The 18,325-nt window shown below is 34.5% G+C and overlaps 1 protein-coding gene across 9 annotated transcripts in view; it reads right to left on the bottom strand.

Moving 5' to 3' along the window:
* Nucleotides 1-18,325, bottom strand: part of Nbeal1 (neurobeachin like 1) — a 191,024-nt gene that overhangs the window by 171,430 nt on the left and 1,269 nt on the right. For all 9 annotated transcript variants that reach the window (XR_007349443.1, XM_015481284.2, XM_048808341.1 and 6 more), the window contains exon 2: nucleotides 17,151-17,422. Coding sequence is in view for 8 of the 9 variants with exons in the window: in XM_015481284.2 (XP_015336770.1) it covers nucleotides 17,151-17,201 (51 nt within the window). In the remaining variant the exon portion in view is untranslated. The remainder of the gene's footprint in view (nucleotides 1-17,150; nucleotides 17,423-18,325) is intronic.

Genomic DNA, 18,325 nt, shown 5'->3' with positions numbered 1-18,325 from the left:
ATCACCTAGATATCAGAAGATGGAAATATTTCAGACAAAAAACAATCTCCTGTGACAAATTTTTTCAAGTTTTTTTTTAGTTGTTGATAGACCTTTATTTATTTATATGCGGTGTTGAGAATCAAACCCAGTTCCTCACACATGCCTGGCAAGTGCACTACCTGCGAGCCACAGCCCCAGCCCCTTTTCAAAAGTCTTATTATCTGCTTTTTACATTTCCAACTTTAATGTCGTTCATCTATTAATTTATTCACTTATCCATCCCAGAGGAACTCCAGAAATACAAGTATCTGGAGTTTTCCTGACCCCCATCTTTCCTAAAAAGCAGAGGATTACTTCTTGGTAAAAGTTAAACACAAAACAGTCCCACAACAATAAAAAATTAACACAATTCTCTTCATATTTTATTGAGGAACTCTACAGTATCTGGTTCAAATTCTAAAGGTCAGGGCTACTGAGTATTTGACAAGCACAGAGTTCTCCTGAGGATCTGAGAAAATATAAGGAAAGAAATAGTACTGTTTTATTTTCTAAGATGAAAAGCACTTAAAAATGTTAAAACATCTGCCATGTACAAAGTGGTATAGCAGGAATTTTTGCAATATGTCATTTTATTTACTCCTTAAAACTATCCAGAAAAGGTTTACATTCTCCCCATTTTACATGTTACAAAAGGGCCAGTCTAAGGATATATATCTTAGCCAAAATCATACAGCTAACAATTAGCAGTGCTGGAATTAAAATGCAGCATACATGAACCCAATAAGTGCTCTTTCCATTGCACTACACTGTCTTTGAACTGTGTATAAATAAAATGGAGATTTAGTAGGCAAAAATGATAAAAGTGGAATTTAGAATCAGTAAATTCAAGGTACAGAAAAAAAACCAGCCAGCTTCAAAAAACAAACAAAAAACAGCCAGCTTCAATATAACCTTAAAAAAAATCCTAAAGGCCACAAAAAAGAAAGATCTCCACATATTAATTAAATCTCAAATTTAGTTACTTTCATGATTAAGATGAGTTTGGTACACTGAAACACCACAGTATGGACTTTTTCTCCCCATCTATATAATCTTTAGGAATATAACACATAAATATGTTAAGTAGTACAGGAATGCTGGCGCCAATTCAGTTTTACCTGGACTTTAACCCCTGATATTACCTTCATGAACAAGTCACCCTATGTTTTCACATTAATTTCTTCTTCTATAAACATAATGGGCTGGGGGTGTAGCCCAGTAGAAGCACAGTTGCCTAGCATGCACAAGGTCCTGGGTTCAATTCCCAGCACAGCAAAAAAGTACACAATGATATTACCTATTTTACAGGATTGGTTTTGAAAATTAAATAACCTGATACCTGTAACAGGGCTTACAACAATGCCTAGCATACAAGTATATTCTCAATAAGTGTAAATTAATATTATCTTCATAACCAATTTTGGATCAAAATTAGAACTTCTACAAACGGAAATGTTTTATGTCATACATATTTTACTATTTCAAGATCCCCCATTCTAGCTGACTTAAGTGTTATTGTTTTCCTCTTAAATCTCTTTGCCTTTACTATTTGTGTGACTATGGGAAGGTTCCCTACCTAACTTCTTTGAACTATTCTTCACCTAAAAATGAAGATAATATTTCTTACCTCACAGAGTTGTTGAGAGTACTAAATAAAATAATACACATAAAGTATTGAGCAGTACCTGGCACTTAAGCATTCAAAACATATTGGCTACCACAATCAATACTACAATATAGACTCTGCCATCAAGTTTTTAGTCATTATGAATAATTTCTCCAAAAATAAAAATTTCTTTATATGAACATGACTAATAGAAAGATTTGCAGAGGGAAGACTTTTTTTTTTTTTTAGTCTAAGTTGCAGAAATTGACCTTAAACTTGGATCCTCCTGCCTCAGCCTCCAGAGCAGCTGGTATTACAGGTATGTGCCACAAGGCCCAGCTACTAAAAGATAGTTACATTCAATCCCGCTTCCAGATTCTTAATTAAGAATATATCCAAATGCAGACTGTACTTGTGCTATTCATCCTCAGAATATAATGGTAAGTAATTCAAATTAAATCTATTCCTTAATACTCACCACTTCTGATACATAGGTATTCCCTAAAACAAGTGAACACACAATAAATTAGAGAATTTTCACATAAAAATATTAATTTCCTTCACTCTTTGGTTTATTTTGTTGTTTTACCTTCTTAAATGGATGAGATACTAATTATCTACTCCTGTATAACATATTACCCTAAAACTTAGCAGCTTAAAATGACAGACATATATTATTTCACTGTTTCTTAAGGGGAAGGAATTCTAAGGCAGCTCAATTGAGGGGCGACTCAGCTTTTTTCAATGCCTTGTAATAACTATGTCAATTCACAATGTAGTAATATCAAAGCTCGACTGGATTGGAGGAATCACTTAAAAGCTTCATGTTTTCACTGGCAAGAAGCATTAGCTCTTCATAAGAGGGGTCTCTCTCCATTAGCCTACTCACAACGGAGCAGCTGAATTTCCCCAGAGTAAATGAAAAAAAAAAAAAATGAGAGGGGAAACAATAGTGTCTTTTATAACCTAATTTCAGAAATAACATAGTGAAAGTTGCCAAATGCTCTTGATCACAAAGATCAACACGGGTACAATGCAGGAAGGAACTATACTACACAAGGCTGTAAATAACAAGACGTAGGGATTTTAGAAGCTGGCTACCACAAATGACTAGTTTTTTTTCATTTCCAACATTTAAAGTCATAAACATTCCTAATACAGTAGCTACCCTTCTGTCAAGTTCTAAAATGTACTTTCATCATTGAATTTAAAAAATCTTATTTTCTACTATTCTTCAGTCAGGCTTATTTTTAAAGTATATTTCTCACCTCCAGGATTTTTGTCTTTTTAAACTTCTTGCTATCAATTTCTTAACTACATTCTGGCCAAAAAGCATACTCTATTATTTCAGTAGTTTGAAATCTGTTGAAACTTCTTTTAAGGTTTATTATATCCTCATTGTTTGTAAATATCTGTGTGTTGAAAGGAATGTATATTGGGCGTTAAGTCTACATAAATACATCATAATTAAACCTTTACCTTTACTTTTTCTGTTCTATCAATTACTGAAAATTACTGAGAAAGGTTTGGTTTTAACTATTTTTTTTTTTTTTTTTGGACTGAGGACTGAATCCAATGGCACTTTACCACTGAGCTACATCCCCAACATGTTTTATTTTATTATTTTGAGACAGTGTCTTGCTAAGCTGCCCAGACTGGTCCTTGAACTTGCGATCCTCCTGATTCAGCCTCCCAAGTCATAGCATTACAGGCATGAGGCATTACCCGGCTTTACACTTAAAAAAAAAAAAATTAGCCTTACAAATTAGAATAATTTTTTAAATTATTTTTAAAATTAGCCTTTAAAATTAAAATACATTTTACAATTCCCCTTAGAGATATAATGTATGTGTCATGGTCTATCCATGTGAAAACCAGGTAACAGGTATTCATGCATTATTAATCCATACATCATGAATAAAACTATCAAACTGCAATTTAGGCTACCAGCATTTTTCAGTGTTCCATTAAATAATGAAATACTTTATAATAAATGTTGTCTTCTATAAAACACAAAAATCTGTTCAAGTTTGATTTTAATTCTTTAATCAAAGTTCTCATACTAATTTTATAATCTATATATTCCAATACCAACATATTCAGTCTTTCCCGTTTTCCTGATCTGTTTCTGTTGTCTCCTGTTGATTCTTATTCAAGGCAGTTTTCCTTGAAGTTCCCAAGTGGAAATAAGAGAGTGAAGTGGGTTGACTTGTAGTTCACCTTTATACCAAAGGAATAAGCCTTGAGATTATAAAGAAAAATCTACATTTCTCATGCTGGGTAGCTTCTTGGCTTTGATCTGGCCACTCCTAAAGCCAGGAAAATAAAAGCTCAAATTCAACAGGCAAAAAATAATTTCCATTTACTGATGTTCCTGCTTTCACTAAGATTTTGCTTTCTAATGCTTTCCTCTCCTTGCCAGTTTTTCACCTTTAAAATAATTCATTTTATCAAGAAATCTCAGTAATTTCAGAATAAAGATTAGTTCAAACATAGCATACTTTATTACTAGAAATAAAAATCTATACTAAGACACTTTTTTTTTTTTATACTTTTTGGTCACGTCTTTTGCTTGCCTCAATACCTTTTGTGACTATTAAGCTACTATACATTCTTTAAAACCTTGATCAAGACTCAGGAGCATCTCAAGTTCAAGGCCAGCCTCAACAACTTAGTGAGGCCGTAAGTAACATAGTTATATCCTAACTCAAAACAAAATTATTCTTTAAAACAGGATAGGGAGGGCTGAGGTTGTGGCTCAGCAACAGAGTGCTCGCCAAGCATATGCAAGTCCGTGGGTTCGATCCTCAGCACCACATAAAAATAAATAAGTAAAAAAAAGGTATTGTGTCCAACTACAACTAAAAAAATAAATATTAAAAAAAAAGCTTGGGACGTATCTCAGCGGTAAAGCACCCCTGAGTTCAATTCTCAGTACCATAAATAAATAAATAAATACCCTCCCTTGATCAATGCCACCTCTTCCACCGAGCCATCCCTGATGACTTATGACTTCTCTATCCTGCTTGCCTTTGTTTTCCTATATCTGGACTTACAACCTAAGTGGAAAACTAATTCTATTTAGAAAAGCATATTCTCAGGTGAAATACGTGAATTCATAGTCAATTAGATGAAAGCAAATATGTTAACAAAAAGAAAGCATATCATATCCAGGAAAAGCCAGGAAGCCATTTTAACATATATAAAGGAAAGAATATTAGAAGAAGGCTTAGAATATACCAATACCTAGTAAGAATGATTTCAAATTTTACTTTTTATTTGTTTGTTTGTTTTTGGTTCTGGTGATACTGGGGATTGAACCCAGGGTGCTTAACCCCTGAGCCACAACCATTTTTTTTTTTTTTTTAAAGAGAGAGAGAGAAAGAGAGAGAGAGAATTTTAATATTTATTTTTTTTTAGTTTTTGGTAGACACAACATCTTTGTTTGTATGTGGTGCTGAGGATCGAACCCGGGCCGCACGCATGCCAGGCGAGCGCGCTACCGCTTGAGCCACATCCCCAGCCCCGAGCCACAACCATTTTAAGACATGGTCTAATTAAGTTGCTGAAGGCCTCACTAAGTTGGTGAGACTGGCTTTGAACTTGCAATTCTCCAGTCTCAGCCTCCCAGGTTGCTGAGATTACAGGTATATGCTACCAAGCCTGGCTACTTTAAATATTTCATAAACCTTAAATAATTATCCCTTCAGGATGGAAATGGAGATCATGTGAAAAATAAGCCAGACTAAAAAATCAAAGGTTGAATGTTTTCTCTCATATGTGGAAGCTAGAGCAAAAATAGGGAAAAGTGGGGAAGTGGTCAGATATCAAAAGGATATACAGAAGATCATGGAGTAAAAAAAGGAGATTGAGAGGGAGGGAAAAGGACAGGAAAGGGGAGGAAATACAGAATGAATTTAAAGAAATCATGTTATGAGCATATATAAATATACAGGGAATTTCACCTGTATGTATAAATTACTAACCAAAAATAATAAAAGACCAAAACAGACATCAAAACCAGTGATACAGAATAAACCCACATGACAAATACAGTGACAAACCCACATGCAGTTATCTCATACTAGACAAAGGTGCCATAAACATACACTGGAGAAAAGATAGGCTCTTTGACAAATGGTACTAGGAAAACAGAAAATCCATATGTAATAAAATGAAATTAAACCCCTAACTCTCAATCTGCACAAAACTCAACTCAAAGTGGATCAAGAATGTAGGCATTAGACCAGAGACCCTGTGCCTACTAGAAGAAAAGGTAGGCCCAAATTTCCATCCTGTTGGCTTAAGAACTAAATTCCTCAACAAGACTCCTAAAGTGCAAGAAGTAAAACCAAGAATCAACAAATAGGATTGTTATCAAACTAAAGCTTCTTCACAGCAAAGGAAACAATCAAGAACATGAAGAGATGAGACTGGGGCTCAATGGTAGCGCACTTGCCTGGCATGTGTGAGGCACTGGGTTCGATTCTCAGCACCACATATAAATAAATAAAATAAAAGTCTATCCACAACTAAAAGAATATTTTTTAAAAAATGAAGAGAGAGCCTACAGAATGGGAGAAAATTTTTGCCACCCATACCTCAGAGCATTAATCTCCAGGATATATAAAGAATTCAAAAACTTAACACCAAAAAAATAAATAAATAATTCCATCAACAAACAGGCAAAGAAACTGAACAGGCACTTCAAAGAATAAGAAATATGATCATTCAGCAAATATATGAAAAAATGTTCAACATCACTAGCCATTACAGAAATGCAAATTAAAACTACACTGAGATTTCACCTCTAGTCAGAATGGCAATTATTAAGAATACAAGTTGGGGCTGGGGATGTGGCTCAAGCGGTAGCGCGCTCACCTGGCTTGCGTGCAGCCCGGCGATCCTCAGCACCACATACAAACAAAGATGCTGTGTCCGCCGAAAACTAAAAACTAAATATTTAAAAAAAAATTCTCTCTCTCTCTCTCTCTCTCTTTAAAAAAAAAAGAACACAAGTAACAATAAATGTTGGCGAAGATGCAGGGGAAAGGTACACTTAGTCCCATTGCTGGTGGGACTGCAAATTGGTGCAACCACTCTGGAAAGCAGCATGGAGATTCCTCAGAAAACTTGAAATGGAACCATCATTTGACCCATTTATCTCATTCCTCAGTTTATACCCAAAGGACTTAAAATAAGCATACTATAGTGACACAGCCACATCAATGTTCATAGGAGCTCAATTTACAATAGCTAAGCTACGGAACCAACCTAAGTACCCTTCAAAAAATGAATGGATAAAGAAAATGTAGTACATAAGCACAATGGAATATTACTCAAACACAAAGAATGAAATTCTGGCATTTGCCAGTAAATGGATGGCACTAAGGCTATCATGCTAAGTGAAATAAATGAATCCCAAAAAACCAAGACTGAATGTTCTCTCATATGGGTGGATGCTGACTCACAATGGCAAGGGCAGAGTGAAGGTACAGGGGATTGGACAGGTGGGAATAGGAAAGACAGCAAAATGAATCAAACGTAACTTTACTATATTCACATACAAATACACAACTAGTGTAACTCCACATCAAGTACAACCACAAGAATAGGAAGTTATGTTCCATGTAGTTTAATGTCAAAATGCATTCTACTGTCATGTGTAATTAAAAAGAACAAATAAATTCAAAAAAAAATAAAAGATTGAGAGGAAAATCAGTAGAGCGGAGGAAGGAGAATAAGGGGAGGGGAGAGGGGAATGGATGGGGACAGGGATTGAAATCAAATTCCATGTCAAAACGAACTGAAATCATATAATTATAATGCTTTAATAAAAAAACCTTTAAAAATTTATACACACAGAATCATATTTATGCCCTATTTATATATAGCAAAAGGAAAATGATAAGAAAAGAACCTCCAAGAGAAAAGAGCCAAGAACAATAGAGAAGAATGGCCTAGGCAGTTATTTCCAAGGAACAGAACTGAGTTAAATCATGGAACTAAGGGTAGAGGAAGCAGGCAATATTTGCAGTTTTCACAACAGTTATAAACTATGTCTTATAAGCCTTTCACTCTTCCTTTTTGAAGAACTGCCACAGTCCGGCTGCAGCAAAATAACGGGGGGGGGCACACAACTTGTGTAGATTGATACAGCAGGAGTAGGAGCCGTTTATTGTAGGACAATAGAGGTATTTATACATTCCACACAGCTTATCTTAATTAGCATAAACTAGATACATCAGTCAACCAATAAGGAATCTCCACACTTAATGGCTCACTGGCTGGCATTACTTCACAAACCACTCCCTCTGGCATTTTGCCAGGCGCCATCCTGACTTGTTTACAGACTCTAACAAAGAACTTTTTGTTTTGTTTTGTTTTTTGGTACCAGGAATTGAACCAGGGGCACTTTACCCATGAGCCACATCCCCAGCCCTTCTTGTTTTTTATTTTGAAAAAGAGTCTAAGTTGCTGAGGCTGGCTTTGAACTTGCGATCCTTCTGCCTCAGCCTCATAAACTGCTGGGATTACAGGCATGTGCCACTGCATCCACCTAAAGAGTCTATATTGAAGCATTCCTATCTCAGTTTCACAAGTATACATTGGGTTTGAAGGGGATATCAATAGTATCTTCAGAATGCAAAGTGTTTAGTATCAAGAAAATAACAATTGGATGTGATATATATCTTAAGATTCTGTGTTTCAAGACTGATAGCATTACTGAATAAGAGTCTTTTAAGTTCTTAAGATAAAAATAAAGTTCATTTTACATATGGCAGGGATATGAACAATTGTAATCAAGAAAGCAGACTGTGGGCTAGGCAAGATGGCACATGCCTGTAATCCCAGGGACTCGGGAAACTGAGGCAGGAGGACTGCAACTTCAAAGCTAACCTCAGCAAAAGCAAGGCACTAAGCAACTCAATGGGACCCTGTCTCTAAATAAAATATAAAATAAGGCTAGGGATATGACTCAGTGGTCAAGTGCCCCTGAGTTCAATCCCCAGTACCAAAAAAAAAAAAAAAAAGAAAGCAGGGGCTGGGGATGTGGATCAAGTAATAGCATGCTCACCTGGCATGCGTGAGGTGCTGGGTTCAATCCTCAGCACCACATAAAAATAGAATAAAGATGTTGTGTCCACCGAAAACTAAAATAAATATTTAAAAAATTTTTTCTCTCACTCTCACTCTCTCTCAAAAAAAAAAAAAAGAAGAAGAAGAAGAAAGAAAAAAAGAAAGCAGAATGTGGTATATTGGATACTTGTTCCATTTTTATTTGGGGGGGGGGAGAGATGGGAGTACCAGAGATTGAACTCAGGTTTTGTATTTTATTTAAAGACAGTGTCTCATTGAGTTGCATAGCACCTCACTTTTGCTGGCTTTGAACTACGATCCTCCTGCCTCAGCCTCCCAAACTTCTAGGATTACAGGGGGTCCGCCACCACACCTGGCTACCAGTCATTTTTTATTCTCTTTCCATTCAAACTCCTTACAAACACTTCTTCCTCTATCATCTTTTTTTAAAAACAGAAAAAAATATATATATGATATTTACCACATGCCTAAGACATGAGAGTTTTAGACTCATTCTCTACCCTCTTAAATGATAATGTTCTCTAGGACTTCCTTTTACCTTACTTTCTTCTTACACACAAATAACTGCCAATATGGCAACTCTCAAATCTTTATTTCCAGCACAGACTTCCTTTTTAAACTCCAAACCCATATGTGGAGTATTTCTACCCACATAAATTCTTACCTGAAAGCTTTGTGGTCTTGTACTAGCTAACTTTGTGAATGGAATGTCCAAATATCAGTTTCAAAAAAAACTTGGAAATTATTTAGACTCTTCTACATTTACAAATTATGCTAGAGGTACACAAATTAAATGCTACCAATTCTACCTTCTACCAGAGAAATTTGGATTATGATAATCAAAAGAAAAGAAAAAAAAATTCTTGCATCTTAACAATTTTTAGAGTAGTAGTAAAATGCTCAAGTCAAATCACAAAAGCAACATTTATTTCCTAAGGGCTATTCCCAGGTCTACTGATATAAAATATACTCTTTCTTGTTTTGACGTCCAAACAAACACATATTGGTATCCACTAAAGGCTTTTAATAATCATGTTGTTTGTTTTTTTTTTAAGTCAAAGAATATTTCCTTCCTTATAAGGTCATTAAGCCATAAAAAATCAAGAGCCATTGCAATACTTTGAACATGTCAGAGACTTAATATAGATTCAATTAAGCTTCAATTTTACGGGTAGATATGTATTGGTCCATCATACTAAGAGCTTTATGTAGAATTACAACCAACACTGTACTAATATAAATTATCAATTTTCTCATTAGAAGAGCATTCATTCCATTTTTTCCAAATATGTATAAGAAGAGGTATTTTCCTTTTTACCTGAATAAAATATCTCTAAATTCTATTTTGATTATAAAGAAAAACTTTTATTCTGAAAAGGAAGTTTACTCTGAGCTCACTGCAAAACTATCTATTTCAGTCATATTCCAGATTTAGAAGGACAAAGGCCAACAGCAGGAAATGGAGCATCACCAAGGTCCAAAACAAACTCAAATTATAGTGGGAAGAAAAAAACTCAAATGAGTATTCAAGATAATTAAGCACTCTGCTTGAATGCAAGACTAAATAAGTACAAATGAAAAATTATTTAAGACATTCATAAACACAGTTTCATTATTATTAATAAAAAGATGAGAATACAACCCTCAGTTATCATACAATATATAGGCCAAATGGAAGTGTCTGGGAATAATATTCCAGACACAAATGTATATTTGAAGAATACAAATAAGGATTACGTGTTTATATTTCTTACTCTTTTTTTAATATTTATTTTTTAGTTGTAGTTGGACACGATACCTTTATTTTGTTTATTTTTATGTAGTGCTGAGGATCAAACCCAGGGCTTCACATGTGCTAGGCAAGCACTCTACAGCTGAGCCACAACCCCAGTCTCATATATTTCTTACTCTTAAGGTACATCTACATACAATCAATTTTTTCTCAACAACTTTGATGTGTACAATAGTGGTTTTGGGGGCTTTTTTTTTCATTTAACAGATGAGAAAACTAACATATAAAGAAACTAGGTAATCTCCTTTCAGGTCACTAAAACCAGAAGTATAACTAGAATTAAATCCTGACTCCAATCCTGTTAGCTCTGCAGAATTTTCAGTGTAAATTGAATTAAAAAAAAAAAAACCACTAATGAACCCTGAATTTCAACCCCTTTGCCATATTTCATAATGCAACAGTTTTAAGTCATTTTGTATCTTTTTACTCAGTTTTAATGCATTTGATACTTTAAACCAGAACAAAAAATACCTTAATTGAAAACACCTAAGAATTTGATATCTAAAAATTCTTCATCCCTAAGAATTTGAAAACTTCAATTTCCCTCATATATATTCTGGTGACCAACTGCAGCATTCCCACAAAGACTAAATTTCTAATAGACATACATCTTTATACCTATCTGAGGGCAACAGATGAGATAGGATTTATGATACACATGTCTTTCTGTGAAAATCCATGAATTCCAAAAAGGTACGTAATTCCAAAAGCTGGTATAAAGTTGCTCTCTATTTTTGTTTCTTTGTCTGCCTTACGTTAAGCATGCTAAGTGATGAAATATTGTCAAAAGACAGTAGACATGATGCCTACTACATATTACATAAACTAAAATCTTCAGACATTAAGTAATTTTGCCTTCTATACTTCTATACTTGTTAAATGTAACAAAACATTTAACAGCTAGCTGTTAACTACTGAACTAAAATCCAGATACCAGATTAAACCTTTTCAAAATAATTTTTAACTTATAAGAGCTATATGAAATGCACTGTTAATCAAATCCTTGACCCTGGGTGGGGATGACCATCTGGAAGCAAGTAAGTTCAGACTACATAATTTTAATCAGTAGTCTTAGACACTAGTGATGAATCTTTAGAGGAAAGAAGCCTTAGATAATCCGAAATCATTCTGCTTATATATATTATGTAATAACTACATAAGGTTAACAACCTATTATGAAGATTAATTTTCTAACATTGCAATTAAATCCTATCCCTAAAAGGACAAAGGGGGAAAAAATCATACTGAAAAGTTTACTAACAAAACAAACTGCACACCACAAAAAATGTCAGGTAATAGATACGCTAATCAGCTTGATTTAATCATTCCACCATGTATGTCTATATCAAAACATCACACCGTACCCCATAAACACATACATTATTTGTCAAAATAAGATAAAAATTCACAGGTTTTTACCTAAATTCTTTTCAAATATTAAGTTTAATATGTTAAGATCTATCTTCTAAAAACTGAAACTAGTAATTTCTTTTAATTCGACTTAAAGGATTTTGATCAAGAGTATTTAGGTTTACAATCACACCCAGACTAATAGGCAGAAGACATACTTATTTCCCATTAGCATTCTTTTGAGAAAGCAATATTACACAAGGGATATTTCTGAGGAAGTCCTACTACCTACAAAACCTACTAAGCTTTTATAATGTTCAGTAACAACTTTCAAAACATTGCATTCCATAAAAACACTATCATGGAACTTTAATATTAACCCATTACTGATACACTGTGGATGACCTGTGCCAAGGTTAGCTCTGTGGCAAAATGGAAGATATCTTAACCTTACTGTTCTGAACCAGAACTTGATAAATCTTCAAAGTTGTCTTTAGTCAAGTTTGTATGTGATGTCTTATGTAAAAAAACAAACAAGGTAAGGCAGCACAATAGTAGACGTTGTTTAAATTTTAATAATTAATGATGAACTTGAGAGAGGGAAAGTTCTAGGGAATTATATTAGCCAAATTATATTGCTATATGGTGTGCATGTACAAATATGTAACAACAAATCTCATCATTATGTACAAATATAAAAATGCACCAATTAAAATATGAAAAAGAAAAAAATGAATTTGATACTAAAGAAAAACAACTTGGCAGGATGCTAGCAAATCAAATCATTGTTCTGAAATTTTTTTTTAAAATCAAACATTTATGCTGCATGCCTTCCCTTTAAGAAAATGTATCAATAACTGATGAAGGAATATTTCTGTGTGTTCTAATAAATGAAAAGAATATAGTTTTGCAAAATCCTAATGAAATAATACAGTTAGGCAAAAATCACTGGTGACTGCCTTCTATATCTGTTATAGAACCTGAATCAGTTAAGTATTATATTAGCCAGTCTACAAACATCAGCAGAGAGAACTAAAATCAAGGAAAGTCAACTAGCAAAAACAAAACAGAGTTTAGAAAACTCTGAGGTCAAAAACCTGGTTTCTTTTTTTTTTGTCAATGTTTTGATTTTTAAGGGTTACTACTGTCAGTCTATATTAATTTAAAATCTAACTTTTAAGAAAAAAATAAAATAAAGAGACCTATATCCAAATATAGTTCTATTTCTGAGTTACAAGAGGGTTAGAATTTCAACATATAAATTTGGGGGGAACACAATTCACTTAATAGCAATGCATCTATTTTCAGGTCCTGAAACTTTCCATGTTTATTCTCAAATCTTCACACATGTTATCACTAGCTTTTGGGTGCTTTTTCCCTATTAGGAGTTTAGCATCTATTTTCAGATCTCAGGATATTCTTCATTAAATATCAGTACTGAATGAATTGTCCCATTGTCTGTATTACTCTATCTCATTTATGGAAATCTGTCCTCTGACATCTTGTCCTTAATTATTCTTTGTGGTTATATTAATCTCTTACCCTTAAACAATATGTTCTATGATGTAGGAATAATGTTTTATGCCTATATTCAGTTTCTAATTCATTTCATGAAATTATATTTTATTTTTATTTTTGCTTTATTTGAATGTGTTGTATTTTCTGTATTACAGAAATAAATTCTTTGTAATTTGAAAAAAAAGATTTCTTCAACAAACAGCAAGGAAGAAAGTCTGGTAAGGAGGAACCTGTACATTTAAAAGTTTCACAGATATTTTCAACAAATACAATGCTTATACTTTATTTAAATATTGAGTTAGGGCTGGGGTTGTGGCTCAGTGATAGAGCACTCGCCTAGCACGTGCAAGGCCCTGGGTTTGATCCTTTGCACCACATATAAGTAATTAAATAAAGGTCAACCAATAACTAAAAAAATTTTTTTAATACATAAATAAATGTTAAGTTAAACAGTGGGAAAATAAGAATATTATGACACTTGCAGAAAAGTTAGTACATGACCACAAATTTGATAATTTAAAGAATTACTGTGTTGGACCAGGTTTTGTGGAATAGGTCTATAATCCCAGAGGCTCTGGGAGGCTGAGGCAAGAGGATCACAAGTTGAAAGCCAAGATCACCAACATGGCCAGGCTCAGCAACACAGTGAGGCCCTGGGAAACATAGTGACACCCTATCTCAAAATGGAAAATAAAAAAAGGGCTGAGGATGTGGCTCAGTGATTAAGGATCCCTGGGCTCAATCCCTGATACCAAAAAAATACTGTATTGTAGATTAACTATGGGTAAGATCACAAATTGGGATTTGCTTTAAAATGATTCAGGATAGATATAGGGGAAATGAAAGGTTACAGAGATGAAAAATGACTGAATACGAACTTATCAAACTTATCATTGTTGAAACAAGGTGACAGATACAAAACAGTTAACCCTTCTTCTCTACTTTGTGCATGCTTGAAATTTTCCATAATGAAAGCTTAAGAAAGGACAACTAAAAGGTTTTATACAATAAGCTACAGAATAAGAAAAAAAAAAAAAATCCTACCTATCCCTCAGAGGTCAAAACAAACAAAAATCTTAACTAAGAAGTAAGACAAAACATTTTCCCTGTATACACACTCTTACTCAACAAATAAGAAAACTGAGACTCAAAGAGGTAAGTCTTGCTCAAGGTCACAAAAGAGAATAGCAGCAGAATCAAAATTAGACTTCACAATTATAAGCCCACAAAAAAAGTCTAAGAAATTCTAAGAACTAAGTTACAGAAAACATTTTTACGAAAAGATCTGAGCAGTCCTGAAGTCATGTGAAAGCTCATCAAAACTGTAAAAAGCAAACAAAAAAAGGCTTAAAAGTTTGTTGGATGGGGGAAAAGTCAGGTGATTTCTGAGGAGCTAACTACTAGGAACAATTATAGCTAGAAAATCCAAAGAACTAAGTATTCAGTGATCATCCTCATTAGGAAGAAGAATTAAATCTATTTGCTGGATTTGGTAGGTATCTTATTCAAGGTGTCTTCAGAAGAAAAAGTTATTATCTAATAAGTACATTATCTATAAAATGATGAAACATGATTTTAAATATTTTTTGAAAACAACTGAAAAAATATGTCTTATTAAGTATACGCCATAATTTTTTTTCTTTTGTAATGGAGATTGAACCCAGAGGCTCTTAACAACTGAGCTATGTCCCCAACCCTTTTTATTTTTTATTCTGAAACAGGGTCTTGCTAAGTCCTTAGAGTCTCACTAAGTTGTTGAGATTGATCTCGAACTTGCAAAATCATCCTGCTTCAGCCTCATGAGTCACTAGAATTACAGGCATGCACCACTGTACATGGCTACACAGGACTTAATCTTAAACATAAAATAAGAATTTATCTTCCTATTCAAGAAAAAACAGGTTTCAAAATTTGACCATAGGGGGCTGGAAACAATAGCTCAATGATAAGAGTGTTTGCCTGGCACAAAGTAGAGTTGAGTTCAATCCCTAGCTCAGCAAAAATTAAAATAAAATTGACCATGAGGACCCTTCATTATTAAGAACAGAAAATTTAAAATGAATTTAAGGGTTCATACTTATATAAAAGTCACTAAGAGTCGGGCGCACACCTGTAATCCTAGAGGCTAGGGAGACTAAGGCAGGAGGATCTCGAGTTCAAAGTCAACCTCACCAAATGCCAGGTGCTAAGCAACTCAGTGGAACCCTGTCTCTAAATAAAATACAAAACAGGGCTGGAGATGTGGCTCAGTGGTCAAGTGCCCCTCAGTTCAATCCCCGGTACCCAAAAAAAAAAAGTCACTAAGAATAAAATTCAGTGTATGCCAAGGAACTACATACACTATCTTTTCAACAAGCACTGTGTCACTTAAATATTAAATCTACACAAAAACAATATAATTTATTAATAAAACCATGTAACCTCATTTACCTTTTGTCATTCTGAAAACAATGAAAGCTTATCTTTTCAATAAATTGTTTTTAAATTACTAGACATTCATATTAAAATTTCATTTAAATTTTTGGCCAACATGTGTTAGTTACTATTTTCAAGAGTCTGATGATTTGGATTAATTTATTATTGGAAGAATTGTCTATTTTTAAAAAGATATTTCTGGCATTAAAGTACAGAAGACTAAAAGCTATTTTAAAAATTTATATTAAACATGTCAAGGTATATGTCATTTAATAATTATAATGCCTATCAAACCAAGAAGTTAAAAAAATATTTTGAAGAACTGAAAGCATAAGAAAGGAGGCTAAAGGGATAATGCTGAAATAAATGCTATAACTTGAGAATTTCACTACCCAGACCTAAATTAACTTAAATAGATTAGGGATGTTTCTCCGACCCTTGCCAGTATCTTCAGAGTAGATACTTGAAAATGTGTTTTTATGATACACTCTTCTCAATAACCTAAAATCAAAGATAAAATCAAAGCTATCATGTAAAAATACACATAAAGACAAGGAAGAAAAAGGAAATTATTTTTTGAATAACAAAAATAAAAATGTTAAGGCAGCCACAATAGTTAAAAGCATGGACATGAGTCAGGCACTACTGTGTTTCAGGTTCACCCCTGCATCAGTTTTCTCAGCAGTAAAAGTGGATAGTTATAAATCAACCTCCCAGAACTGTAGTGAAGAGCAACTGAGACAAGGCTCTCAAGTGTTAGCATAGCAATCAATAACCTTTATATACAACTTAAAAGGTTAGCTATGAGAAAAATGCTTAATGCCTTCCTCACGAAAAAGGCTCTATCCTACTCCCACTTGTAGGGGGAAAAAAAAAAAAAAAGCATAAACAAAAATAAAAACTTTTTAGCCGGGCATAATGGCAAATGTCATCCCAGCTACAATGGAGACTGAAGCTGGAGGATCACAAGTTTCAGCCCAGTCTGAACAACTCAGGGAAACCCTTCCCAAATTAAAAAAGGGCTGAGGATGTAGTCCAATGGTAGAGTGCCCCTGGATTCAACCTTTAGTAAGAAAAGGTTGGTTTTATTTTTTTCCTCTTAAGAGAATAATTTGACTTATACAATTTTGAAATAACTGAAGACAAGAATCAAATAAAAGACTCTATAGTCTGTCAATATTATGTATGTATTCAAACCTGAAGAGTGGGAAATGGAAAATCCCTTACATGTTTTTAGTTTGGGGTCATTAGAATGAATAAATACCCTATTATCCATTAAATAAAGTCTGGTTACAAAATTTTATAGTGAAGTATTTTAAAAATAGAAATAAAAAGGAAAGCAGTTACCTTTGTACAATAAAGCATCCAAAGTTCAAAGAGTCTCTCTCTGGATGCCATTCTGGCTTTCACTCTGGCACTTTTATTTTCCTCAAAAAATTATGTTCAAGACCACAGCAAGTTCATTTTATTTTCCAAGTTTCTCAGTCGTTACAGTAAAGCTCACAGCAGTAGAGCAAACAAAAATAAGTGAAACAATTGGACTCTCTGGTCAACAAAAGGCAGTTTCAGTGGTTACTTCAATATATCCTCATCAGTGGTAGCTAGGCAATTAAATAAATCTGTGAAAGAAAAAACAAAGTCCAAAGGTTGGTTCAAAAGAGGTCGTATTTTTAAAAAAGAATTTAGACTTGTCAGAAACAAGGGATTTATCTGCTTGAGTTGACACCATCAATGGGATAAACTTTTATACTTTTTAGATTTCATAGACACTTTAGATTCAGGAAAACACAGCAATTAACAAAATATATAATATCAATATTAAGTCCTAGAATCTACAGCACATTTATGAGTACGAACACCCAAAAATGCATTAAGAATACGTGCAAGTCTCCCTTTTCACTCACATACATTTTATAAACGTAAGGACAAAGCCATCTCCCACCGCCCCCAAACCCGGTGCTGGGGATGGAACCAGGGCCTCATGCATATGAGTCAAAGCACATATTTCAAACACAAAAAATCTCTCAGAAATTTCTAGTGTGCTTCTTAAAGTTGTTGGGAATGTTTGTTGCGTTGCAGGGCAGGGCGTGGGGGAGGGCGGGAGGAATTTGGTTTGTTTGTTTTAACAATCTTCAGAGAGTGAAAGTCAACCTGTCCACCTGGCCTCTCTACCTCTCCATCCAGGAAGAAGAGTGGAGCACGCACACACAGCTAGGAAAAGATCCCGGGAAAACCTCCAAGTGTTACGGGGATCTTTAAATTTCCTCCCCGCATCCCAGACAACCCAAGCAGAGGCAAACTTAAGATATGCCAAAGCTGCCAAGAAAAGCTTTAGAAATGAGGCAACGCCAGCTTGGCGTCCCCCGACCCGCAACCGATGCCAGCCGGACTACAGCAGGACACGCCCGGGACAGCCTGGCCCCCTCACCGCCGCCCCTCGCTCTACCGTCCCTCCACTACCAAGCACCCCTCCCATTTCACACCGCGCGGCTCCCTCTTCCCAATCTCCCCTTTCCCCTCCC

The sequence above is a fragment of the Marmota marmota genome, unplaced genomic scaffold, assembly GCF_001458135.2.
Source record: "Marmota marmota marmota unplaced genomic scaffold, marMar, whole genome shotgun sequence".
Classification (NCBI taxonomy): domain Eukaryota; kingdom Metazoa; phylum Chordata; class Mammalia; order Rodentia; family Sciuridae; genus Marmota; species Marmota marmota.
This window is presented reverse-complemented; position numbering and strand designations above follow the sequence as displayed.